Source organism: Salmo salar, chromosome 05 (assembly GCF_965601325.2).
Source record: "Salmo salar chromosome 05, fSalSal1, whole genome shotgun sequence".
Classification (NCBI taxonomy): Eukaryota; Metazoa; Chordata; class Actinopteri; order Salmoniformes; family Salmonidae; genus Salmo; species Salmo salar.
In genome coordinates, this window is record NC_138295.1 from 63,747,048 (window position 1) to 63,761,968 (window position 14,921).

Here is a 14,921-nt window from a genome sequence, read left to right on the forward strand (position 1 = left end):
TTCGTTTTCTTGTTTTTGTTTCGTTAAGTGTTCTAATAAAAGTTAATATGAGCACTCTACCCGCTTCGCCTTGGTTCACTATATACGACGACCATTACATAACTTCCCACCACCAACGGACCAAGCAGCGGGGTAAGGAGCTAGAAGGGAGTTATTGTGAGTCGTGGACTTGGGAGGAGATTTTAGCCGGAGAGGGACCATGGAGGAAGGCTGGAGAGGACCGGGACTGTTATATTGGAACACGACTGGCATGGAAGCCTGAGAGGCAGCCCCAATAAATTTTTTGGGAGGGGCACACGGGTAGTTTGGCTGGGCCAGGGTTAAGCCCCAAGCCACCTCCTCGTGCTTACCGGAGGCAACATGTTACTGGTCAGGCCCTGAGCTATGAGGTGATGCGCACGGTGTCGAGGCCGAGCATTCACAGGCCGGTGTGCACGGTGCCAGCGTCCTGCATTTGCCAGGGGGAAGCGGGCATCCAGCCAGTAAGGGTGGTGCCAGTGCTGCGCTCGAGACCGCCAGTGCGCCTTCACGGCCCAGTGTATCCTGTTCCCGCTCCTCGCACTAGCCCTGAGGTGCGTGTATCCAGTCTGGCACCTCCACTACCAGCACCAAGCACCAGGCCTCCAGTGCGTCAGCCCAGTCCAACTCGTCCTGTTCCTGCTCCTCGCACTAGCCCTGAGGTGCGTGTTTCCAGTCTGGCACCTCCAAAGCCAGCACCACGCACCAGGCCTCCAGTGCGTCAGCCCAGTTCAGCACGTCCTGTTCCCGCTCCTCGCACTAGCCTTGGGGTGCATGTCTCCAGTCTGGTACCTCCAGTACCAGCCCCACGCACCAGGCCTCCAGTGCGTCAGCCCAGTCCAGCTCGTCCTACTCCTGCTCCTCGCACTAGCCCTGAGGTGCGTGTTTCCAGTCTGGCACCTCCAAAGCCAGCACTACGCACCAGGCCTCCAGTGCGTCAGCCCAGTTCAGCATGTCCTGTTCCCACTCCTCGCACTAGCCTTGGGGTGCGTGTCTCCAGTCTGGTACCTCCAGTACCAGCCCCACGCACCAGGCCTCCAGTGTGTCAGCCCAGTCCAGCTCATCCTACTCCTGCTCCTCGCACTAGCCCTGAGGTGCGTGTTTCCAGTCTGGCACTTCCAAAGCCAGCACCACACACCAGGCTTTCGTGCGCAGTCCTCATCCAGAGTGTCCGGCAACAGTGCCCCTTCCAGAGTGTCCGGCAACAGTGCCCCTTCCAGAGTGTCTGGCGACAGTGCCCCGTCCAGAGTGTCCGGCGACAGTGCCTTGTTCGAGTGTCTGGCAACAGTGCCCCATCTAGAGCTTCCGGCGACAGTGCCCCGTAGAGAGACGGCCCACAGTCCGGAACCGAGAGAGACGGCCCACAGTCCGGAACCGAGAGAGACGGCCCACAGTCCGGAACCGAGAGAGACGGCCCACAGTCCGGAACCGAGAGAGACGGCCCACAGTCCGGAACCGAGAGAGACGGCCCACAGTCCGGAACCGAGTGAGACGGCCTACAGCCCGGAGCCGAGAGGGACGGCCTACAGTCCGGAACCGAGAGAGACGGCCTACAGTACGGAGCCGAGAGAATCGCCCTACAGTCCGGCGCTCCCAGAGTCGCCCTACAGTCCGGCGCTCCCAGAGTCGCCCTACAGTCCAGAATCGGCACAGCGAGAGTCGCCCTACAGTCCGGAATCGGCGCAGCGAGAGTCGACCTACAGTCCGGAATCGGTGCAGCGAGAGCCGCCCTACAGTCCGTAATCGGCGCAGCCAGAGACGAGCTTCAGCCCAAGGTCTACAGCGACGTGCTTCAGCCCGAGGTCTACAGCAAAGTGCTTCAGCCCGAGGTCAACAGCGATGCGCTTCAGCCTGAGGTATTCAGCGGGGGTGGACAGGTTAGATGGGTGACTAAGGCCAGAGCCTGAGCCACCTCCACAGTAGGAGGATTGGGGAGGGGGGGTGTAGCACGGGAACCGTCGGTGACGGTAGCCACCCTCCCTTCCCTCCCTTTAGTTGGGGGGTTTATTTTTGTGTTTATTTTTGTGTGAGGTGCATCCGGGGTCTGCACCTTTGGGGGGGGGGGGGGGGGGTACTGTCACGTCCTGACCAGTAAAGTGGTTATTTGTTATTATAGTTTGGTCAGGATGTGGCAGGGCGTATTTGTTTAGGTAGAGGGATGTTTGTTTAGAGTGTTCCGGGGATTTTGGTTATGTTCTATGTTAGTATATTTCTATGTTCTGGTCTAGTGTTTTTAGTTCTATATGGCTCTGACACATGCACAAGCACACCCAAACTCACACACTTTTGACAATTATCTTAAATATATAGTTTAGCTTTAGGATAGCCTATTGAACATGCACGCGTTTATCCCAGATAGCGCTAATAACACTCTAGGCATTGGAGCTGTGCAAGGAGAAGCCTGGAGAAACCTCAGAAACAGGCTGGCCAGATAAATCTCCCTTAATTGACCCTTAACTAAACCTCACCCCAGAATATTAGGCAACCAATCGCAGTGCTCCGTTGGATAGTGTTTTTTTCTCCAATTTATGCTTTGGCCACAAATACTGGTATAGGATGAGTCAACAACCTTATCTTGTTAAGAGTTAACAGAACATAAACTTTTAAAGTGAGATTTTCACTGGACAGTTACTTTAAAACACAATTTAAGATCATCCTAAGTGGTTTTCTCCAATGGTGGTTTGAACAGAGAGTTGTACTTCCTGGAAAATTGTTGCCCAAGTTTGCTAAGTAACGAAGGGGGCGTGGCTTAGCGAAGGGCCAATCGTTGTATAGTTTAACTATGAGCAAATATGGGACTGACCTTCACACAGGGGCAGAAATCCCGGGGGGGACGGGGGGGACACGACTCCCCCATCCTGGGAAAAATATGATTTGTCCCCCCCAATATATCACTGAAACATAACTATGTAATTTAAATCATATTAATAATACACAATGAAAGCAATTGTGCTGATTATAGACACTTAATAGCGCGTTTTTAAGTTTCAAAAGATTGCGAACCCCCCACCCTTTGCCTCACAATGGTTTGATCCACTGCCACTTCCTTAGTTGTCAAGGTAACAGAGGGGTCGTATCCACTGTCTGAAAGGCACTCAATGAACGTAACTGACGTGAGGTTAATCCAGTCAATCGCGCACACACACTAGCTGAATATGCAGAGCTAGCGCGCAAATATTAACTATTAAGCTAGCTAGTACCTATTCCATTTATGTGGCCTCGTCAAAGATGGAATCTTTGCTATCGTCAATTTATTCCAAGATCAGCATGCAGATGATGTAAGTTAGTGCTTCAAAGTCCCTGTGATAAGGTTAGCGATAAACTGAAGTCCAAACTGAACAGAACTACACTCTCTTCTACCATTGTCTTAAATATATTTAATGGTCTCGTTGCAAAAGCTAAATTGTCGCAAGGGAACTTGTATTTATTTATTTTATTTCACCTTTATTTAACCCGGGTAACACCACTGAAACAGAATTGGTGCTCGCTAGCTTTGCAAATTCAGCTATTGTTGGAAGCCAGCCAATATGAAACAAACTATTAAAATTACAAAAGGTTGCAGCATATGTTGTGTAAATGGTGAACTCATACAGCTGTCAACTCTTGTCATTTTAATCCGTTTCACATTTGCTAGCTACCTTTTAGATCGAAGCCCAAATAGAATGATAAAAGATAAGATGATAGAAGCCCATCTCCTACTGTAAATAACCTACACACTGTGTGTGTGTAGCCAGCCAGCCAGCCAGGTAGAGAAATGGCAGAAAAATAAAAGACGGACATCAGAGTATTTTTCAGTACACCAAAATGCAAAGTAAGAACCCTAGTAGCCTAATATCTCAAAGACTAGTTGATAAAATGTTCATAAGAAAGAAATGAAATTCTAATGGAAATGTTTCACAATGATGTCATTAGGCAGAGCAGGCAACAGATGGCACACAGACAGCAGAGTTGGGGACAGATATGCAGGGACAGACTGGCAGAGACAGGGAGTCTCAGGTAAGTTTGTTGAGTCTTTGTTTGGCAACATTATGAAAGGTTCTAAATTTTTTTGACTTGCAAAATAGGAACATAATTGGAAAATGCCATGGATACCCCCACTCTCAACTTAAACTGGTGACTGAACTAAGATTTGTTAAAGGGAATGGTATTGCTGTTGTGATTAGTTGTGTAGTTTTGGGTACCGGTAGTTAGGAGTACGGCAAACACCTTATTTCTTTGGTTCCTCAATATACATTTACCATATTACAATGTAGGCTATGTGTTACAGCACTACTTTTGGTGTCCCCCTCAGGAATTGCTCTTGAGAAAATTTCATGTAATTGTCCCCTCCAAAGTTGATATCAGATTTTCGCCCCTGCCTTCACAGAGACAGACCTCCAGAGGTGGGACCAAGTCATTGTTTAACAAGTCAGAAGTAAGTCTCAAGTCTTAGCACTCAAGTCCCAAGTCAAGACCGACAAGTCTCAAGTCCTAAACTTTAAGTTTCGAGTCCTAAACAAGTCATAATGTGCTCTTCACCAAATGTAATACCATTTCATATTTTTAACAAGAGTAATAGTTAGTATATTACATTTTCGCAAGTCATGAATGCTTTTAAAAATATAGATATTTATTACTTTCCATGGAAATACATGGGTTGCCATTAGAAAGTCCCATGCCCACCCCCCCCCCCCCCCCCCACACCCCCCCCACATAGCGATCGACTATCGAGGATCACTATGGGGCGCAAGCTTAACACACACACACACACACACACACACACACACACACACACACACACACTCTCTCTCTGTGTGTGGTTACAGTAGGCTAACGTATGTCAATGGTTTTAGGAACAGCAATAACATCAGGCAGGATTTAGCTAGTTGGTGCTCAATCTTGGGTGCAATGAACACGTTCCCACACTGACTGATTGTGTGGAGGCTCATTGATTTAATGTTACGTTAGCCTACATGCTACACTAGCAAAGTTATAAATTATATAGCTGTCGGCTATGTTAGCCACGACTTACCGTTCTTTGTGCAGCTTCAAATGTCGAACAAAGTTGGAAGTTGTTGCGCCTCCGTCTGTAATCTTCTTCCCGCATGTTTTGCAAGTTGCAATCAGTTTTTTGTTGATACAGCGAAGTCTTTATATCCAAAAAGAATAATTTTGGATATCATCTTTCCAAATGCTCCATCTGAATTCACCCGCCGACGTTCCTCTGCACTGCCAAGCGCAACTTTTTATCTGCTGGCACAATTTGATTGGCTGCTGTCCGATACAAACTGTAATCTGTTAAATGAAGAGTTGATGCGCTGCACACTTTTTTTAATAGCATCATTTTTAATATTTGGGCTTGGGGGGATATCAAGTCAGGTCGAGTCAAAAGGCTCAAGTCCAAGTTAAGTCACGAGTCATTGGTGTTAAAGTCAAAGTCGAGTTGCAAGTCATCATATTTGTCACTCGACCTCTGGTCTACCTTAACAGACTCACACACACACACGTGCACACACACACACAGACAGAGGCGTCGGGCCAATATGCGCACCACAGATTTGTCCTGTTTAAACATTTTTAATAATATAGTTTCTCTGTAATACTACTAGCCACCTAGCAATTTTAGGTTCCCAATCTCATAACCTCATATCTAGCCACCAATAAGTTATTTCAGGCTATCAATCAAGTTAGTGTAGCTAGCTTGTCTAAATATCTTAGCTGGCACACCTGCTGGCAAGGTTTCACCCGGATTTGAGCAGAGATGCAGAGAAATATTTAGTTTCTTAAAAAAAGACTAACCAGTCAGACAGCTCAAGAGGTATGCTTAGATATTTTTTTTACATATAATTAAGTATAATGATTATGGTTCCAGATTACAGGAAACATCTGTTTCAGATGTTTGATAAATACCAAATTCTCCAACTTCAGACCCCCAGCCCGGACCATTACCAAGCCATCCTCAGACACTGTAATTTGTGTCCCCTCAATTTCTGGGCGCGGATGATGCCCCTGCACATACATCTCTAGGTGAATTTTCCTGGCCTGTTCTAATATAATCCTCCTAAATTATATCTGATGAATAACTTAACATTTAAATCACTGCACCAATTTGAGGGGAATTAATGAATTAGAGAATGAGCCAGAGTTTCTCCTTATTATCCCCAGCACATAACCTCTGGCTTGTCTGCTGAAAATCAGATTACTTTCCTGGAGTACTATTGCATTCTGGCCTGGATGTTGGCTCTGCACCCCACATGAATACGTCAATAGGGGAAACACTGAAGGAGATAAGTGTACAAATTAGGGCAGGTAATTGCCAGGGACCTCACGATACGATATTATCGCGATACTTAGGTGCGATGCGATACGTATTGTAATTCTCACGATTCTATATGCATTATGATTCGATACTTTGATTTGATTGTGATTTGACGTTCCAAACATATTATTCACTATATGTCTGCTGCAGAGAGACAAGAGAGAGCATGAGAAAACGTTTTATCAGTCATGGAAATAAAAGGGCTGAAAACATTGTCTCACTATTTCAAAAGAAGATGAGAACAATCTATAGGATGAAAAATACCAGCGGTACAGCCGACTAGCGCTAGCTAACGCTACCGAGCAACAAGAAAAGGGGGGGCAGTTACAAATCAATACTTGGAGTCAAAGTATCAATATAATATAGTCCAAAATAATATTGCGATATTTAACTGTATCGATAACCCCACCGCTAGTAAAAATGGCCAGAAAATGAGTGCCTCGCAAGTGTGTCTGGCCTAAGCATTCAGTGTGACCGGTCCTGGTGATCCCACCTGTACGAAGCTGAACTCCCTCCAGCTGAGAGAGTTAATGACGGAGGGAAGAGATGTGATTCCCAATAGGACGTACAGGCCAAATCCCAGAATTCCCAGGGACAAGTAGGAATCGTCATGCCAGGCCGTTGTGGTATCAAACATTGTGGTCCTGTTCTCTCTGATCTGGGGGAGAGAGACAGAGAGAGAGAGCAAGAGAGAGAAGAGAAAGAATGTGAGAAAGAGGAAGCGTGAGAGCAAGGGAGAGGCGTAATCCAGTATAATCAAAACCAGTGCCTGAATCCTGCTATATACTGTAGGTGTGTGTCCAATGTACAGATGTACTGTATGAGTTTAATATGACCAGTATTGTGTCACAGCAAAATAATCCTGCAGCAACAGGATTTTAACGTTTTGTCCATTTACACTTTTCCGCCAATGTAATGTTACTTGATTGGTGGCTAGGCTATTAGCTGGCCAAAATTAGGCTACATGAAAAGTGCAACACTGTTAAGACATGCTCCGGAACTTTGGTGTTTTTGAAACCTCCTGCATTGGGCTGGATGTCTCAATGTGTAGTTCATACATTCATAATCAATGAGCAAAATTACTTTCTTACCACAATTAGCCACGAAATACTTAGTTTGAAAGCGACTGTTTTCTTGAAGCTGTACAACGCCATTTTCCCTACATTTCCCCCATATGGGCCAGCCCCTTAGCAATTCGAGTTTTAGCCAAAGAGCTTCAGCCCCTCACATTTGAGTGACAGCTAGCAAGAGGCCTGCCCAGCATCATCCAATGAGGTTGCGTGGTGGGCCCAACGGCTCAGTGCCCACAGAGGAGAGAGAGAGAAACCAATGACGTGGTGCACATATCTGCACAAATGTAACATAGTACACGTTTTTGGGGACCACTTTTGGCTCATGAGTGCTACGTTCAGAACTACTAGCTAAAACGTATACAAAAGTTCAGGAGAATCTCTTTAATGTAACCATGTATTAGTGTGAATTTATGTAAATCTTGCGGCGCAGGAAAATTCTCAGCGACAACAAAGTGGTCAAATTAAGATCCTACATCTGTACACAATTTTGTCTACTCACTGTTCACTGTTTTGAAAGTGTTTCATTTGGCGTTACAGCTAGGTAGCTGTTCTTACCAGAGAGACAGTGTGTTCAGTGACCCAGAACATCACAGAGTACCTGAGAACAAAATCAATACTTGCTTTACTAAAAACTAAAGGAAGATACATGCACTGTGTGTGTGTGTGCATGCGTGTGCATTTGAGTGTGTGCTCCACTGACCGTATGGGTATGATCAGTGTATAGAGCACGTGCAGAAAGGCGAATCCCAGCGACAGTAGACCCAGCTGTTTCCTGCACAGCATCCAGCGATCCAGCCAATTAGGGAAGCGCCTGATGTTAAACATACATAAACACTTATAATCAACATAAATACATATGCAACCTCGTGTGAACATACATGCATGCAAACACACACACACACACAGAGGTCTGACCTGTACTTGGTGCCTCTGTAGAGCTGCAGGAAGGAAGCAAGGACACCAGGCAGGTAACAGAGAGACAGCATGATCAGAGACACGATGGGACACACCTGGAGAGAACACACACACATCATAAACAGCTGGTAACACACACAGAAACAAACAGAACACAAACACTCAGAGGGCCTGTGGGCCAGTACCTGGTTGGCCAGTGAGACCATGATTCTGAAGGAGATGTCTTTGCCCTGGGTGACGTATGCATAGATGACGTATCTGATCAGCAGGTAGAAGAAGAAGGCAGCACTGAGGCCAATGGCGATGCGCAGGGGGTGCCTCCACTGGGGGAACAGCTGTAGGGGGAAGTCCTCCAGCTCCCGGGCCACTGAGATAGAGCCCCGGTCCAGGGCACTGAAACCCAGCTTGGTGGCTACCGCTATCACCGCCTGCTTGGCCTCCACACTTTCCCCGCAGATATACACCTAACATATATTTATGCACATACAGTGGGGTCCGAAATCAGTGATAAAGATGAGCAAAAATGCCTGTATAAAATAAATCATTCAAACACTGAGCTATATTGTATTCTCCAAAAAAATGGGAAATTATAATATTTTGTACTAATACAATTCCTGAGAGAAAGATATTTTGTTTAACAAGTAATAAAAAAAAAATCAAAAAGTTATGGGTCAAAATTATTGACACCCCTGTTATCAATACTTTTCAATAGCTCACTTTGCGAGGATAACAACACTGAGCCTTTTTCGAAAATGATAGAAAAATGCAAATGACTGGAGTTTGCTAAACGGCATTGGTACTTGGATTGGGACAGGCGCTTTTGTCAGATGACATGACAATAGACCTCCTTGACTGAGCATGCCAGTTGTGGATTTGGCGTTGAAAAACAGAAGCATATACAGAAAGTACTTACATTTACATTTTAGGCATTTAGCAGACACTCTTATCCAGAGCAATTGGGGTTAAGCGCCTCGCTCAAGGGCACATCAACAGATTTTTCACCTAGTCAGCTTGGGGATTCAAACCAGCAACCTCTCTGTTACTGGCCTAATGCTCTTAACCACTAGGCTACCTGCCACCCCATACCCTAATTTTAAATATTGTGGATCTTTGATGTTATGGGGCTATTTCATCCTCGAGCCCTTGTTAAGGTCAACGGCATAATTAACTTAACCCAGTACCTTGACATTTTAGCAAAAAACCTGGTTGCCTCTGCCAGGATGTTGGAACTTGTCATCAAGTGGATCTTCCAGCGAGACAATGACCCCCAAACACTAATAAAAATCCACAAAGAAATGGTTAATTGGCCCAAAAGAATTGCTCTGAATGTTTTCTCCAACTCATAAAACACGTTAGAAAAAGGCTCAGTGTCTTTATCCTCACAAGGGGAAGGTGCTAGAGTATTGAAAACAGGGGTGAATTTGCATTGAATATAGCTCAGTCATTGAATTATTTATTTTCAACAGTCGTTGTTGCAATTTTTTTTGCTCAAAGGTCCCAATAAATATTGATCGGTTGGTATTTGTACTAATTTAACTAACTGTTGTGGTTTATATTTGGCGGCAAAACAAATAAAAAATGTTTTGTTTCTTGTCAAATAACTCAAATATTATTTGGTTTTCTGAGAGCTGAATTTGAATATCAAAGAAAAGTATTGCCTTTGAAAACTCTATATTCAACTACCCAAAGTATTTGAAAAGTTGGTATATTCAAATAAAATACAAAATAAAATAAAATTTCCCAGGTCTGGTTTGTGTGTGTCACCTTGTGTGTGTGTGCATGCTTCTCTCTACAGAGGATGCACAATACCGGTTTCTAGTTCCAGAATGAAGATGTTCTTATTTAGCACAGAGGGGAGAAAGTAAAATCAACATGCTGACAGTAAAAATGTATAGTGCCTTCAAAAAGTATTCCACCCCTTGACTTTCTCCCCATTTTGTTATGTTACAACCTGCATTTGTCATGGATTAAATTGAGATTATGTGTCACTGGCCTACACACAATACCGCATAATAATGTCAAACTGGAATTATGTTTTTAGAAATTGTAAAAAATGTATACAAAATGAAAAGCTAAAATGTGTTGAGTCAATAAATTATGGCAAGCCTTAACAAGTTTAGGAGTAAAAATGAGCTAAACAATTCACATAATAAATTGCATGAACTCACTCTCTGTGCATTAATAATGTTTAACATGATTTTTGAATGAGTACCTCATCTCTGTACCACACACTTATTATCTGTAAGGTCCCTCAGTCAAGTTCAGTAGAGGAGGAATAATGGTCTGGGGATGTTTTCATGGTTCGGGCTAAGGCTACAGCATACAATGACATTCTAGATGATTCTGTGCTTCCAACATTATGACAACCGTTTGGGGAAGGCCCTTTGCTGTTTCAGCATGACAATGCCCCAGTGCACAAAGTGAGGTCCATACAGAAATGGTTTGTCGAGATCGGTGTGGAAGAACTGGCCTGCACAGAGCCCTGACCTCAACCCCATGGAACACCTTTGGGATAATTTGGAACGCTGACTGCAAGCCAAGCCTAAATGTCCAACATCAGTGCTCAACCTCACTAATGCTATTGTGGCTGAATGAAAGTAGGTCCCTGCAGCAATGTTTCAACATCTGGTGGAAAGCCTTCCCAGAAGAGTGGAGGCTGTTATAGCAGCAAAGGGTAGACCAACTCCATATTAATCCCCATAATTTTGGAATGAGATGTTCAATGAGCAGGTGTCCACATACTTTTGGTCATGTAGTGTACAGCATATAGACTTGAAACTAGTAGCCAATTGGTTTCATGGGCATGGCTTGAACCTCGGTGTGTACCTGTCTGTTGGCATCTGAAGGTCCATTCTGCAGACTCCAGGCAGACAGGGTGTTGAAGCCTTTAACCACCTCAGCTCCAGGAACCAGACTGTTCAGGTACATATAACCACATTTACATAATATCAACATATAAAAACGTCCCTAATTAACAAAAAAACATACATAATATCAACAGATACTATATAGCTCTCACCTTTGCAGGTACTCTGCATTGGCCTCTGGGTACTGATTCTTTCTCAGGTTTTTACTGAGGTCCACCAACACCTGCAATTCGACATGGCATCAAATACACTGATTCATACAATATATTGGCCAAATACACTGGAATATACATTCTATTGGCTAAATACACTGGAACATAGAATATATTTGCTAAATACACTGGGACACAGAATATATTGGCTAAATACGCTGGGACATACATTATGTTAGCCAAATATTTTTGAGTTGGGCATCTCCGGCGCGGCCCACGCTTGGATTGCGTCCTACCTGACAGGTCGCTCCTACCAGGTGGCGTGGCGAGAATCTGTCTCCGCACCATGCGCTCTCACCACTGGTGTCCCCCAGGGCTCTGTTCTAGGCCCTCTCCTATTCTCGCTATACACCAAGTCACTTGGCTCTGTCATATCCTCACATGGTCTCTCCTATCATTGCTATGCAGACGACACACAATTAATCTTCTCCTTTCCCCCTTCTGATAACCAGGCGGCGAATCGCATCTCTGCATGTCTGTCAGACATATCAGTGTGGATGACGGATCACCACCTCAAGCTGAACCTCGGCAAGACGGAGCTGCTCTTCCTCCCGGGGAAGGACTGCCCGTTCCATGATCTCGCCATCACGGTTGACAACTCCCTTGTGTCCTCCTCCCAGAGTGCTAAGAACCTTGGCGTGATCCTGGACAACACCCTGTCGTTCTCCACTAACATCAAGGCGGTGACCCGATCCTGTAGGTTCATGCTCTACAACATTCGCAGAGTACGACCCTGCCTCACACAGGAAGCGGCGCAGGTCCTAATCCAGGCACTTGTCATCTCCCGTCTGGATTACTGCAACTCGCTGTTGGCTGGGCTCCCTGCCTGTGCCATTAAACCCCTACAACTCATCCAGAACGCCGCAGCCCGTCTGGTGTTCATCCTTCCCAAGTTCTCTCACGTCACCCCGCTCCTCCGCTCTCTCCACTGGCTTCCAGTTGAAGCTCGCATCCGCTACAAGACCATGGTGATTGCCTACGGAGCTGTGAAGGGAACGGCACCTCCATACCTTCAGGCTCTGATCAGGCCCTACACCCAAACAAGGGCACTGCGTTCATCCACCTCTGGCCTGCTGGCCCCCCTACCTCTGAGGAAGCACAGTTCCCACTCAGCCCAGTCAAAACTGTTTGCTGCTCTGGCACCCCAATGGTGGAACAAGCTCCCTCACGACGCCAGGACAGCGGAGTCCATCACCACCTTCCGGAGACACCTGAAACCCCACCTCTTTAAGGAATACCTAGGATAGGATAAAGTAATCCTTCTAACCCCCCCCCCCCCCCCCCTTAAAAGATTTAGATGCACTATTGTAAAGTGGTTGTTCCACTGGATATCATAAGGTGAATGCACCAATTTGTAAGTCGCTCTGGATAAGAGCGTCTGCTAAATGACTTAAATGTAAATGTAAATGTAAAATATACAGTTACATGCTGACAAAACAGATATTCATACATATAGCAGAAGTAATAATACATATATGCTACCTTCCCCTTAAACTGATTGGCCAGTGGTACCAGGAAGTCGTAGTGTTCTCTCTGGACAGCGATGAAGATTAGATGGGCTGACTGGGCAGCTGCAGCATGACCCAGGACCTGCATATACATCATCAACATATTGATACACACTTAAACACAAATACAGTATATTAACATATAGTCATTCAAACATAAAAAAAATATATTGAAATACATTTACAACACAGTAAAAACACATATTCACATTTAACATATCACCACATAAAACCAGATCTACTTTATTTTGTACCTGTTCTCCGTGGGGTAGGCGGCTGCTGCTGTGGGGCCGTCGGCTGCCGAACACCACACCGTACCCCGGATGCAGCAGACGCAGGCACAGAGAGCGCCCCAGATCCCCCGTCCCAATCACACATACCCTCTCACTCTCAGGTAGGGCAGGGACAGCCTCCATCATCGGAGACAGTGACACACACTCACTTTTCTCCTCACTCCTCTCCTGACCCGTCATGCCTGAACAGAGACAGGCAAAGATCACCTCGAGTCGTAGATAGAATAAACAGAAAATGTCAAAGAGTCCAAAGAGTTTAAAATACCTTCCTGAAGTTGCAATCACAGAAAAACCTGTTCACCGGACATGCTACCTGTCCCAGACCTGCTGTTTTCAACTCTCCAGAGACAGCAGGAGCGGTAGAGATACTCTCAATGATCGCTATGAAAAGCCAACTGACATTTACTCCTGAGGTTCTGACCTGTTGCACCCTCGACAACTACTATGATTATTATTATTTGACCATGCTGGTCATTTATGAACATTTGAACATCTTTGCCATGTTCTGTTATAATCTCCACCCGGCACAGCCAGAAGAGGACTGGCCACCCCTCATAGCCTGGTTCCTCTCTAGGTTTCTTCCTAGGTTTAGGCTTTTCTAGGGAGTTTTTCCTAGCCACCGTGCTTCTACACCTGCATTGCTTGCTGTTTGAGGTTTTAGGCTGGGTTTCTGTACAGCACTTTGAGATATCAGCTGATGTAAGAAGGGCTTTATAAATACATTTGATTTGATTTGAAGTATTCCTCATCAATCTACACACAATACCACATAATGACAAAGTGAAATGTATTCAAAATAAAAACACAGACATAACTTATTTACATAAGTATTCAGACCCTTTGCTATGAAAATCTAATTTGAGCTCCTGTTTCCATTGATCATCCTTGAGATGTTTCTACAACTTGGAGTCCACCTGTGGTAAACTCAATTGATTGGTCATGATTTGGATTGGACAGATGGAAGCCACTCTTCAGCAAAAGGAACATGACAGCCCGTTTGGAGTGTGTCAAAAGACACCTAAAGACTCTTAGACCATGAGAAACAAGATTTTCTGGTCTGATGAAACCAAGATTAAACTCTTTGGCTTGAATGCCAAGCGTCACGTCTGGAGGAAATCTAGCACGATCCCTACGGTGAAGCATGGTGGAGGTGGCATCATGCTGTGGGGATGTTTTTCAGTGCCAGAGACTGGGAGACTAGTCAGGATCGAGGGAAAGATGAATGGATCAAAGTACAGAGAAATCCTTGATGAACACCTGCTCCAGAGCGCTCAGGACCTTCCAACAGGAAAATGACCCTAAGCACACAGCCAAGACAATGCAGGAGTGGCTTCGGGACAAGTCTCTGAATGTCATTGAGTCGCCCAGCCAGAACCCGGACTTGAACCCAATCGAACATCTCTGGAGAGACCTGAAAATAGCTGTGCAGCGGCGCTCCCCATCCAACCTGACAGGGCTTGAGAGGATCTGCAGAGAAGAATGGGAGTAACTCCCCAAATACAGGTGTGCCAAGCTTGTAGCGTCATACAGAAAAAGACGTGAGGCTATAATCGCTGCTGTGGCGGATGAATCAGAATTAGTTGGGTAACACAGATAATTAAGATGTTTTATTTGTATAATATGCTTATGTGAGATACTTGTCATTAGGATGGCGTGCCCTTTGGACTCTGGTGTTGACAGTTGTACTTTTCCCTTAGCTAGGGCTCAGTCACTTGGGGCCCAGAGAGGGGAGAAGTC

The 14,921-nt window shown here is 45.4% G+C and overlaps 1 protein-coding gene across 1 annotated transcript; it reads right to left on the reverse strand.

Annotated features, from left to right (window-relative positions):
- Positions 1-5,919: 5,919 nt before the first annotated feature.
- On the reverse strand, positions 5,920-13,364 carry LOC106605425 (metalloreductase STEAP4). Its single transcript, XM_014201067.3, has 9 exons — positions 13,146-13,364; positions 12,866-12,973; positions 11,324-11,394; positions 11,131-11,218; positions 8,490-8,768; positions 8,305-8,399; positions 8,090-8,200; positions 7,945-7,987; positions 5,920-6,974 (listed from the first exon to the last, which is right to left on the reverse strand). Exons 1-9 carry the CDS (start codon positions 13,362-13,364, stop codon positions 6,774-6,776), a joined length of 1,215 nt encoding a protein of 404 aa, XP_014056542.1. The 3' UTR covers positions 5,920-6,773.
- Positions 13,365-14,921: the final 1,557 nt, after the last annotated feature.